Here is a 10,191-nt window from a genome sequence, read left to right on the forward strand (position 1 = left end):
GAAGGCAGTGGCTCAACCCACTGAGCCACCCAGGCGCCCCTCTTTTTTTTTTTTTTTTTTAATTTTATTTATTTATTTGACAGAGAGATCACAAGTAGACAGAGATGCAGGCAGAGACAGGGGAGGAAGCAGGCTCCCTACAAAGCAGAGAGCCCAATGCGGGACTCCATCCCAGGACCCTGGGATCATGACCTGAGCTGAAGGCAGAGGCTTTAAAAGTTTTTAAAATCGTGTTTTCTTATCCTTGATATTTTGAAAACTTCACAATTAGAACTTGTTCTGGAAGTGTAGGTGTCATTGCTTCCCCCAGAGCCAAGTTCAGTTCTTCCACCCTTTCTGGTAGAGTGATGATTTTTTTTTTTTAAAGATTTTATTTATTTATTTGACAGAGAGAGATCACAAGTAGGCATAGAGGCAGGCAGAGAGAGAGGAGGAAGCAGGCTCCCTGCTGAGCAGAGAGCCCGATGCGGGACTCGATCCCAGGACCCTGAGATCATGACCTGAGCCGAAGGCAGCGGCTTAACCCACTGAGCCACCCAGGTGCCCCGAGTGATGATTTTTTGATACACTGTGTCTACCACACTGTGTTTTAGGACTTGGTAGAGCAGTGAATAGGACACATGATTCCTGCCCTTGGGGAGCTTATATTCTAATGAAATATGTTCTTATATTCTGAGGACAGACAATAGACATGCACTGAAAGTTTTTAGAAAAGCATTCTACATGGTGAGAACAGTATCAGGGAGAGTGCCTTGGCAGGGGCCGGGGGTGCAGGCCATGGAGATTAGCTGATTGGCTTGTTCAGTGGTTCGGGATGAATGGTTACAGAGGAGAAGGAAAATGAGAATGACAAACTTTATTGTGTTAGGATGACTAGAAAAAGTGCTGAAATATACGATAGCTCTGAAAAAAAAATATAACCAGTGATAGGCATAGAAACCTTAGCACTTGAAAAAAGTTGGGCAATAATTAACTCCAGGAAAAATAAAAAGTCATACCGAGGGGGTACATTTTGCAAAAGACCTGAATGAGACCTGCATAGCATGTTCTAAGCAGAAGTAACAGGTATCCTGAATGAAATGAACCATATTCAAGGATCATTAACGACCTCCTGCGTCTGGATTAGAAGGTATGAGAGAGAGTGGGGGGAGGGTAGGAGGCCGGAGCACATCACAAGAGGTTTCTGAGACTCAGAAGGCCTGGTTCAGGGCGCCTGGGTGGCTCAGTGGGTTAAGCCGCTGCCTTCAGCTCAGGTCATGATCTCGGGGTCCTGGGATCGAGCCCCGCATCGGGCTCTCTGCTCAGCGGGGAGCCTGCTTGTGATCTCTCTCTGTCAAATAAATAAATAAAATCTTTTAAAAAAATAAAAAAGAAGGCCTGGTTCACATGGTAAGGGGCATTCTGCCTCCACCTGGAGACTGAACCAAGAGAAACAGGAGGGCCTGGTGGGAGCTTATTGCAGATTTCAGGCAGGATAGACTGAAGTACAATCCGTCGTCTCTTCCTCATCTGGAAGCTGCTGTTCAGGAGGAGGTGGTGGGCCGGTGAGTGAGAACCAGGCCTGCCGCGTCTATGCGCGGTGGCAGATCGGGCGGGAGATGTGGTGGCTTCTCTTCATGGGCCCATCTGAGCAGGCTATGTCTTCTTCCCTCAGGGCCCGATGGCTACAAAATCCCTACATGATGGCCCCCAAACCAGGAGTCCGGGCAGCATCGCCCACAGCAGGGCCGCGACTCAAGGGCAGTGGGGCCGTGCCTGGTAAGGATCTTGCCAGTCTTCCCAGCTAGAAAGTAAAGTGAGGTCTTGGTGAGAGGTTGCCAGCCTCTGGGGTTTTGGGGGCCTATTAAACACAATTCTTATCATCAAGACTAATGACAGGTGAGCCATTTTCCATTTTATAGAGTAAGGAATTGAAGAAGAAATGAAACACTGACTAGAGCAGGTGGGTCTTAGCTGTGTGGCTCCCCGTTGTCTCTGCTCTCCTTGGGCCAGAGAGAGTGAGGACTGGGCTGTGGGTGCCCAGAACTGGGAAGCCTCTGGCCTTGTGGCTGAGAGGAGGCCTCCGGCTCTGGGCTTTCTAGGGGGGCCCATGGGTCCGTTAGGCTCCCGGCAGCTCGCCGTAGAGCGCGCGTGGAGTGGTTCTTCCAGGCGATGCGGGGGCCTCCCCGCTGACAGCGGACAGCCGGCCCTGAGCCCCGGCCGCTTTGAACAACGGGACCCGTACAGACGCACGGAGCCTCGTGTGCGAGGTCCTGGGCCAGGCGGCCCCGGTGAGCGTCCGCCGTCCGCCGTTGCAGGGAGGCGGACTGCTTCTCGCTGGCGGGCGTCGTCTGTCTGCTGCTGTTCGCGCCCTTCCTCGTGTACTACTTCGTCCTGGCGTGTGACCAGTACAGCTGCTCTCTGACGGCCCCCGTGCTGGACGTCGCCACCGGGCACACTCGGCTCTCGGACATCTGGGCCAGGACGCCATCCGTGACGAAGGAAGCAGCCCAGCTCTACATTCTGTGGGTCACGTTCCAGGTTAGCTCTCCCCGGCCACTGCCAGCGGGAAATGGCGGCTGCCGAGGGTCCCTCTTGCTGGGATGGCCATTCATCCGGGGACTTGAGCCTGACCTATTAGCGCTGTCCTCTCTAGAAGGCACCTGACGGCATCCTGGTGTCTGACCCACGTGCGGGGCGAGCCTCCCCGCTGTTCCACGCACAGCCCTGCAGGAGCTGCCGCAGACGCTGCGGGAGGCCCGTGAGGCAGGGCCGGCCCAGGGAAGACCCGTGCACCACCCGGAGCTTTGCTGCCCCCAGAGGGATGCTCTCTGTTACAGGAGACCCCACTTGGCAAAGCCGGGGCCCGTGTTGCCAGCACGTGGCTGCACGCTCCCGGCCAAGGACGTCCTCAGCTCTGTTGTGACCCCGCTGGCGTTTGAGACCAGAACGAGTTCACGAGGACGGGGCCGTTTGCACACAGAACCCGGTGAACAGGCAGGGTCGTTCGTTATCCGAATCCAGGGAGACAGAGCCGGGAGAAGGCTCCCCCCGGCACCCCAGGTTTCCTCCCTGGAAGAAGGCTCCCACCCTTAGTAGCTGTTCCTTCTCAGGGTCCCAGCTTCTGGGCTCCAGGGTCCCTCTCATTTCCTGTTCCTCAATTCCCTTGGGTGGAGAATGAGAAAGGACAGCACGAGTCACGATAGCTTAGGAGTAGAAACGTCAGGGGACGAGTGGCTAAAACAAAGCGCGCTCCGTCCCTGCAGCGGAACGTTGGGCAGCTGGGACAAGGGCCGGGGCCTCCCGTGTGCTCTGGCGGGACGGACCTTGGGAATTCGCGGAGTGAAGGAAGCCACGCCCGGAAGGCCACGTGGTACATGACGTTCATATGAAGTGTCTGGAGTGGAAAACATAGAAAGTGGCTTAATGGTTGTCGGGGGCAGTGGGGGAGGGGAGAGGGAGTGAGGCTAATTGGGGGTGGGCTCCCTCTGTGTGCGAGGGCTCCGTTGGGGGCTGGATGGTGGTGGCGGTGGCACAATCTTGTGAAAACGCTCAGTGACCCGGGAAGGGTCTAAAAGGGCAAAGTGCACGGCGCGTGAATCTCTCACTTTTTTAAATGGCCCCAGACACGGGAGTGGCAAGGCCCCGTGGGCTCTCCCGGGGGAGCCTGCTCCTGGCCCTCAGAGCCCCATCAGGCCTGCGGCCAGGGCTCCCAGAGCCACGAGCTCCCCGGGAAGAACCAAGCGGCCGACACACGGGATTCCTGCCCCCCGCGCGGTGCTGGTGCCTGAGTGATGTCCGTGAACAGAGGCAAGGTTGTGTGCAAGAGCCCAGCCCTCCCGGCGGGTCACACGCCTCCGCTCTCCGCTGCAGGTGCTTTTGTATGTGGCCCTTCCTGACTTCTGCCACAAGTTCCTGCCAGGCTACGTGGGAGGCGTCCAGGAGGGCGCCGTGACCCCCGCAGGTAACCTGAGCCCGTGCGCCTCCCTTCCCCGCTCCCTGCCTGGTCGCTTCACGGGGTCTGCCCTGCCCCGTGCTGCTTCCACCCCCGGGTGTGCGCCCGGACAGAATGAAAGTGAACTTTGCTCGGGCATCACCGCGGCCCCAGGCCCTGCTGGTGTCCGGGGCAGCCCAGGGCCGAGCTGGCCTGGAGGCTGGAGATCACGTTCCCCAGTGACCAGGGGACGAGCGGCCCTTGACCCCACAGCGGCTGACATCACTGGGCTGCTGGAGCCTCTCCCCATGGAGAACGCCACAGCAGCCGCTTGCATCCAGGCAGGAGGCCCAGGGGTGGGGGCGCTGCAGAGCTGCCCACGGTCACTAAGAAGCCAGTAGGAGCCCCGCAGGTGGAACGGGCCCTGTCCCTGCCTGCAGGGGGCCCCCGGGTCAGTGGGAAGGCTTCCCAACAGGTCGCTGGGGGGCGTCCTCACTCTAGCAGACGGCAGACTGGCGACCCGGCCTGTGCTTGGCCGAGGGGAGTCAGAACCAGAGGACCGGTCATACCCTTTGCCTCCTCCCGGGACCCCGAAAGCAGGAGCGGTTAACCCGGGGCAAACCGCATCACCGTGCTATGGGCATTTTGACCTGGGGCCCAGGTTGGAGCAGGAGCGCCCAGCTTCCAGACTGCGGCCTGGGTGTCCCCAGAGAGGCCCGGAGCCGGCTGGGCCCAGGCCAGCTGTTTGGGCCGGGGGAACGCTTCCTCCCTGTGCCCTCCCTCCGCAGGCGTGGTCAACAAGTATGAGATCAACGGCCTGCAGGCCTGGCTCATCACGCACCTTGTCTGGCTCGCGAACTCGCACTTCCTGTCCTGGTTCTCTCCGACCATCATCTTCGACAACTGGATACCGCTGCTGTGGTGCGCCAACGGCCTCGGCTACGCCGTGTCCACCTTCGCCATGATCAAGGGCTACTTCTTCCCCACCTGTGCTGAAGACTGGTACGCCCTTCGGCAGTGGCCAGGCCCTAAAGCGCAGCGTGGGTGCTTGTGTCCCTCGCCGGCCCTCTGCGGATCCGAGGGCTGGGGATCCCGGGCGGGGGTGCCGGACGCGTCTTGTCTCATTCTGGGGAACTTCCTTTCTGGATGTCTGGGGGCTTCTCCGGCCTTAGGAAGAGTGCAGTGGAAGACACCACGTCCATCTTTGGCCTGTACAGGGTCATGGCCTGTAGGGCCGCTGTGGGAGCAGGGAGGCGGGAAAGGCAGCCCACGGCCTCCATCTCTGGAATATGAGTGAGGCCTGAAATGACCTAGTGAGGGGTCCTGTTACCTCGGTGGCTTTCATGTAGGAGCTTCCCAGGGGCGGCCTGCCTGGTTGGTGCCTTCTCAGGGACGCTTTGCGGTGAATGGTCGTGCGCCCCCAGCCGGCCATGCCCTTGCATAGCTCTCCATCCGTCCGCCCACCCGTCCTTCTGTCCACCCATCTACGGGGTCATCCCCCACCCTCAAACCCGCTCCCCCGTCCGTCCGTCCGCCCGTCCCCCCCACCCCCCCCCCCCCCCCCCCCCCCCCCCCGCCCGGCCCCGCCCCCCCGCCCCCCCTCCCTCCCAGTCCGGTCCAGGCACCCCGCACCCCCCCTGGGCCCCTGGCTCTGAGCACACAGCTTTCCTCACGCCTTACCCAGTCATGATTTATAATTTCACTCGTGTGTGGGGGCCGAGCCCCTCGCAAGTCACCTCCCATCTGCCCGGCCAACGACGCTCTTCATGCTGCAGAGCCAGTCTGTGTCGCTCTCCTGGGCCATGCCTCGAGGCCACCGGGAGGAGGCTGGGAAGAGCCTGGATGTTCAGGGAAGACTCCCCACCCAGCCCGGGAGGCAGCAGGCAGCTCCGGTGCCTGTTTGTCTGGGTGACTTTGCCGAGCTGGAGCTGAGTGCCCAGGGAGAGCTGCGGCGGCCGTGGGGATCGGGGGGTCCCTGGCCTGCCGGCCACCGGCCCTCTGCAACTGAGGCCGGGGTGCCGCCCCCGCCACCCCGGGTGAGACACACTCCCTGGCTGAACGGACGCACTGTTTCTGTTTTCAAGCAAATTCACAGGCAATTTCTTTTACAACTACATGATGGGCGTTGAGTTCAACCCCCGAATTGGGAAGTGGTTCGACTTTAAGCTGTTCTTCAACGGACGCCCTGGGATCGTGGCCTGGACCCTCATCAACCTGTCGTTTGCGGCCAAGCAACGGGAGCTGCACGGCCAGGTGACCAACGCCATGGTCCTGGTCAACGTCTTGCAGGTAGCTGCTCTGCGGCCGATGGGGGCAGGGGGCCAGCGGCGCCGGCGGGGCCGGGGAGACCTGGAGGCCAGACGGCTCCTGAGACAGCTGAGCCCGCTGTGTTTAGAAGGGAGTCGGTCCCCGACCCAGGCCTCCCTGGGGACTCATTTGGCCCAGGGCCTCTTTCCCGGAGCACGCGCATTAACCGCTCCGGCCGGCCTGTGCTCCCGGCTGTGTTCACAGCTCGTGGTGTCTGAGGTGTTGGCCCCGCATGGTCCCCGCGGCTCTCAGGCAGGGGCGAGGAGTGGAGATCCATCTGCTTGTCTCCCCATTAATGTAGCCGGACACTGGTCACTGGCTGTGCCGCCGCACTGTGTCCCGGAGCAGGGACAGTGGGCAGGGTCTGTGGCGCGCGGGCTCCTTCCCCATGGGCTGTCCCAGGCCTTCTTCCAGGAGCCCTCACTCTTCTCGGAACCCCACAGCCTGGGCGTCACCTCCTGAGGCTTTGCTGGGTACGGCGGAGCAGGTCACCAAGGAGCGCAGAGACACCCCTGGTGCCGCCTCCTCACGCACGACCGCCTGGTTTTCCTGCGGGCCCCACGGGTACCCCATGCCCATACGCGGCCCTCCTGTTCTGCAGGCCATCTACGTGCTGGACTTCTTCTGGAACGAAGCCTGGTATCTGAAGACCATCGACATCTGCCACGACCACTTCGGGTGGTACCTGGGCTGGGGGGACTGCGTGTGGCTGCCTTACCTGTACACCCTGCAGGTGAGGCCAGGGGGCTGCCCTCCGCACGCAGGATGCGCCCCTACAGAGCACTTGGCCGGTTGGTCCCCAGGCGGGCCGTGGGTGCCCCCGGGAGACACAGCCGAGCACATGCTGAGCTTCGCACGCGGGGTGTGCCAGGGGGGCCCTGGGGGCTGGGGATCGTGCTGTTTCCAGGAGGGAGGGGAGGCTCCATGGCTTAGTCAGCTGCAGCTCCGGGACAACAGCCGCTGTCCCCGGCCTGGAAGCTGATGCCTGGGAGGCAGGTGCGGGCAGGCCGGGTCCTCCCAAGGCCTCTGTCCTCGTGTGCGGACGGCTGTGCTCTCCCTGGGTCCCCACAGGGTCGTCCCTCTGTGTGTGTGTGTCCTGATCCCCTCTTCCTATAAGGACCCCGGTCCCATGGGATCAGGGCTACCCTGGTGACCCCATGTTACCTTGATTGCCCTCTAAAGACCCCATCTCCAGATACAGATCCATCCTGGGGTCATGGGGGTTAAGGCTCTAATATATGAATTTGGGGCACACGGCTCCCTATGGGACACTTAAAGAAAAAGAGGTCATGGGGTAGACTTTGGGTAAAAAGGAGTGATTTGCCTGAACTGGGTGGGTGGAGGGCGGTGCTTATGCTCATAGCAAATCGTAAGGTTGAAGGATGGAGGTTTTCTTTCTCCGCTTTATCCCTCCAAGGCTTGGTGAGGGTCCGCAGGGCACCAGGCTTGTGCGGGAGATGAGAACAGAGGAGACATGCGTGGGCTGTGCCTCCGCGGGCTCCCGGCTGTAGGGAGAGCCCGGGAAACAGGCGACCTGGGGTGGGGTAGGAGGGTGCTGTAGTGGGAGTCCCGGCTCCCGAGAGGGGGCCCCGGAGAAGCCCCCACCTGCCTGGGTGGCTGGCAAACACCTCCAGAAATAACCAAAGCCGGGCTGAGGGCAGAGTGGTGAGGCTGGGGGTGAGAACATTGCAGACAGACAGGTGGACAGACTCCTGCTAAGTCTTCCGGGTGAGAAAACTCCGGATGGGAGGGCGACGGGACAGAGGGGCCGCGCAGGAGGGGCTCAGAGTCCTCAGGAGAGCCCCGGCCCCACGGGGTTCACGTGTTGAGTGCCGACCTGGGGAGCACAGGGACCTGGGTTCACACCAGTTAGGGGAGGCGGCCTTGAGCACAAGCCCGGACATCTCTGGAAAACACGGGCAGCACCCCTCAGTCAGGACTGGGCAGAGCCACGGCAGCACCAGAGCTCGGTCCCCATGCTGCCGGCAGCTACAGGCCTCTCTCAGGTGCTCCGTGGGATGGGGGCGCCGGTGGGGGTGCAGCGGGGTCGGACCCCGGGCCGTGCTCCCTGTCCCCCCGTGGCACACAGGGTTGGGGGACAGCTGGTGGGGTCATAGCAGGTTCGCACCCCGGCCATGCTTCTGTCTCCCCACAGCACACAGGGTGGGGGACAGCCGGTTGGGGCAGAGCGGGGTTGTACCCCAGCCGTGCTTCCCATCCCCCGCAGCACACAGAGTGGGGGGCAGCTGGTTGGGGCAGAGCAGGGTCAGACCCCAGGCCATGCCCCCATCTCCCTCCCGCACACGGGGGTGGGGGTGGGGGCGGCCGGATGGGGCGGAGCAGGGTCTCACCCCAGGCCGTGCCTCCATCTCCCCGCAGGGCCTGTACCTGGTCTACCACCCAGTGCAGCTGTCCACCCCCTACGCCGCGGGTGTCCTGCTGCTCGGCCTGCTCGGCTACTACATCTTCCGGATGGCCAACCATCAGAAGGACCTGTTCCGCCGCACGGACGGCCGCTGCCTTATCTGGGGCAGGAAGCCCAAGGTCATCGAGTGCGTGTACACGTCGGCCGACGGGCAGAAGCACCACAGCAAGCTGCTGGTGTCCGGCTTCTGGGGCGTGGCCCGCCACCTCAACTACACGGGCGACCTGATGGGCAGCCTGGCGTACTGCCTGGCCTGCGGCGGTGGCCACCTGCTGCCCTACTTCTACGTCGTCTACATGGCCATCCTGCTGACGCACCGCTGCCTCCGGGACGAGCACCGCTGCGCCAACAAGTATGGCCGCGACTGGGAGCGCTACACCGCCGCCGTGCCCCACCGCCTGCTGCCCGGGGTCTTCTGAGCCCCGGCCCCTGGGAGAAGCCCCAGGGGGCACGAAGAGCCCGCCAGCCGGCTCTGCTGGGGCCCCCGGGAGCCTCCGGGCCCTCGTCGGAAGTGGCGAGAGCCTCGTGCTCGGCGTGTCGTCCTCTCGCCCCAGGGGCGGCCCGAGGTTTGGTGCCGACAGCCTGTGATGACCGCGTCTCTCCTGTGTTCGGGGCGCGAGCGGCCGCACTGCCCAGACGCACCGGTGTCCGTCACGGCACAGACCTCTCCCGCTCGCTGCCACTTATCCTCACAGCGCGAGGGGGGACGTGGATGCGAGCGGAGCCGCCGGTAGCCGTTTCTTGACTTCCGGCTGCAGACACGCTCTTCCTCTTTCTGGCCTGCCCTGCCACGGCGGCCGGACCCCGCAGACGTCTCTCCTGGGCTGCGAGCCTGCTGTTAAGCTTGAAGGACTCTGCACGGAAGAGGGGGCCCTCTTTCCAGTTTCAGTGACGCTGCATTCCCTGCTGCCCGTGGCTGCGGGGCTGCCGTGAGGAGACAGCCCCGACCGTGGCTCCGGGTGTCCGACCCTGTGAGATCCAGCCGCCGGCCGGCCTGGGCCTGCCCACCCTCTGCAAGGGTTTCCTCCTGCTCGCCTGGTGACCACCCACCTTGACTCCGGCGGTCCAGCACACTTGTGCGCCCTCCGGGGGGCCATCTCCAACAAGGTCTAAATCCCAGCCTGGGGGAGGAGATGCCTCTCAACTGAATTTGTTTACACTGGGCATTTGCACTCCACCCTAGGATTTTCTTGAAAGCTCTCTTTAAACATCACTGCCTTAGTAGATTTGATCATTCTTTATACTAAACCTTCCCTGTTTAAACTTCTGTGTGGTTTCTGTCTCCCGATCCGACCTGATGATGGTCCGTAAGGGTTCGGTTTCTGGTACACAGAAGGGGGAACCGAGACGCATTTGATGAGCTGCTGGACCCTACTTCAGAGCTGTGGGTGCTCCCCGGGGGGCATGGGGGGCTTGGGGGACTGGTGCCAGCCTTGCCCCGCCATCAGCCCTCTGGGGGAGCTTTTCTCGCACTGGGAGCAGGCGTCTGTTCTGTTCACCCGAGGAAGAAATCCCAGCCTGGCTGCCTGCACACAGCAGTGATCCG

General features: G+C 62.0%; 1 protein-coding gene across 1 annotated transcript in view; it reads left to right on the forward strand.

Annotated features, from left to right (window-relative positions):
* The window catches only part of DHCR7 (7-dehydrocholesterol reductase), a 15,781-nt gene extending 5,873 nt beyond the window's left edge, over window positions 1-9,908 (forward strand). Inside the window, exons 3-9 of the mRNA XM_059398983.1 lie at window positions 1,655-1,758; window positions 2,298-2,520; window positions 3,853-3,943; window positions 4,702-4,915; window positions 5,998-6,202; window positions 6,822-6,953; window positions 8,600-9,908. Coding sequence (XP_059254966.1) covers window positions 1,661-1,758; window positions 2,298-2,520; window positions 3,853-3,943; window positions 4,702-4,915; window positions 5,998-6,202; window positions 6,822-6,953; window positions 8,600-9,064 — 1,428 coding nt within the window. The 5' untranslated portion in view covers window positions 1,655-1,660 and the 3' untranslated portion in view covers window positions 9,065-9,908. The remainder of the gene's footprint in view (window positions 1-1,654; window positions 1,759-2,297; window positions 2,521-3,852; window positions 3,944-4,701; window positions 4,916-5,997; window positions 6,203-6,821; window positions 6,954-8,599) is intronic.
* Window positions 9,909-10,191: the final 283 nt, after the last annotated feature.

The sequence above is a fragment of the Mustela nigripes genome, chromosome 1 (genome assembly GCF_022355385.1).
Source record: "Mustela nigripes isolate SB6536 chromosome 1, MUSNIG.SB6536, whole genome shotgun sequence".
NCBI lineage: Eukaryota > Metazoa > Chordata > Mammalia > Carnivora > Mustelidae > Mustela > Mustela nigripes.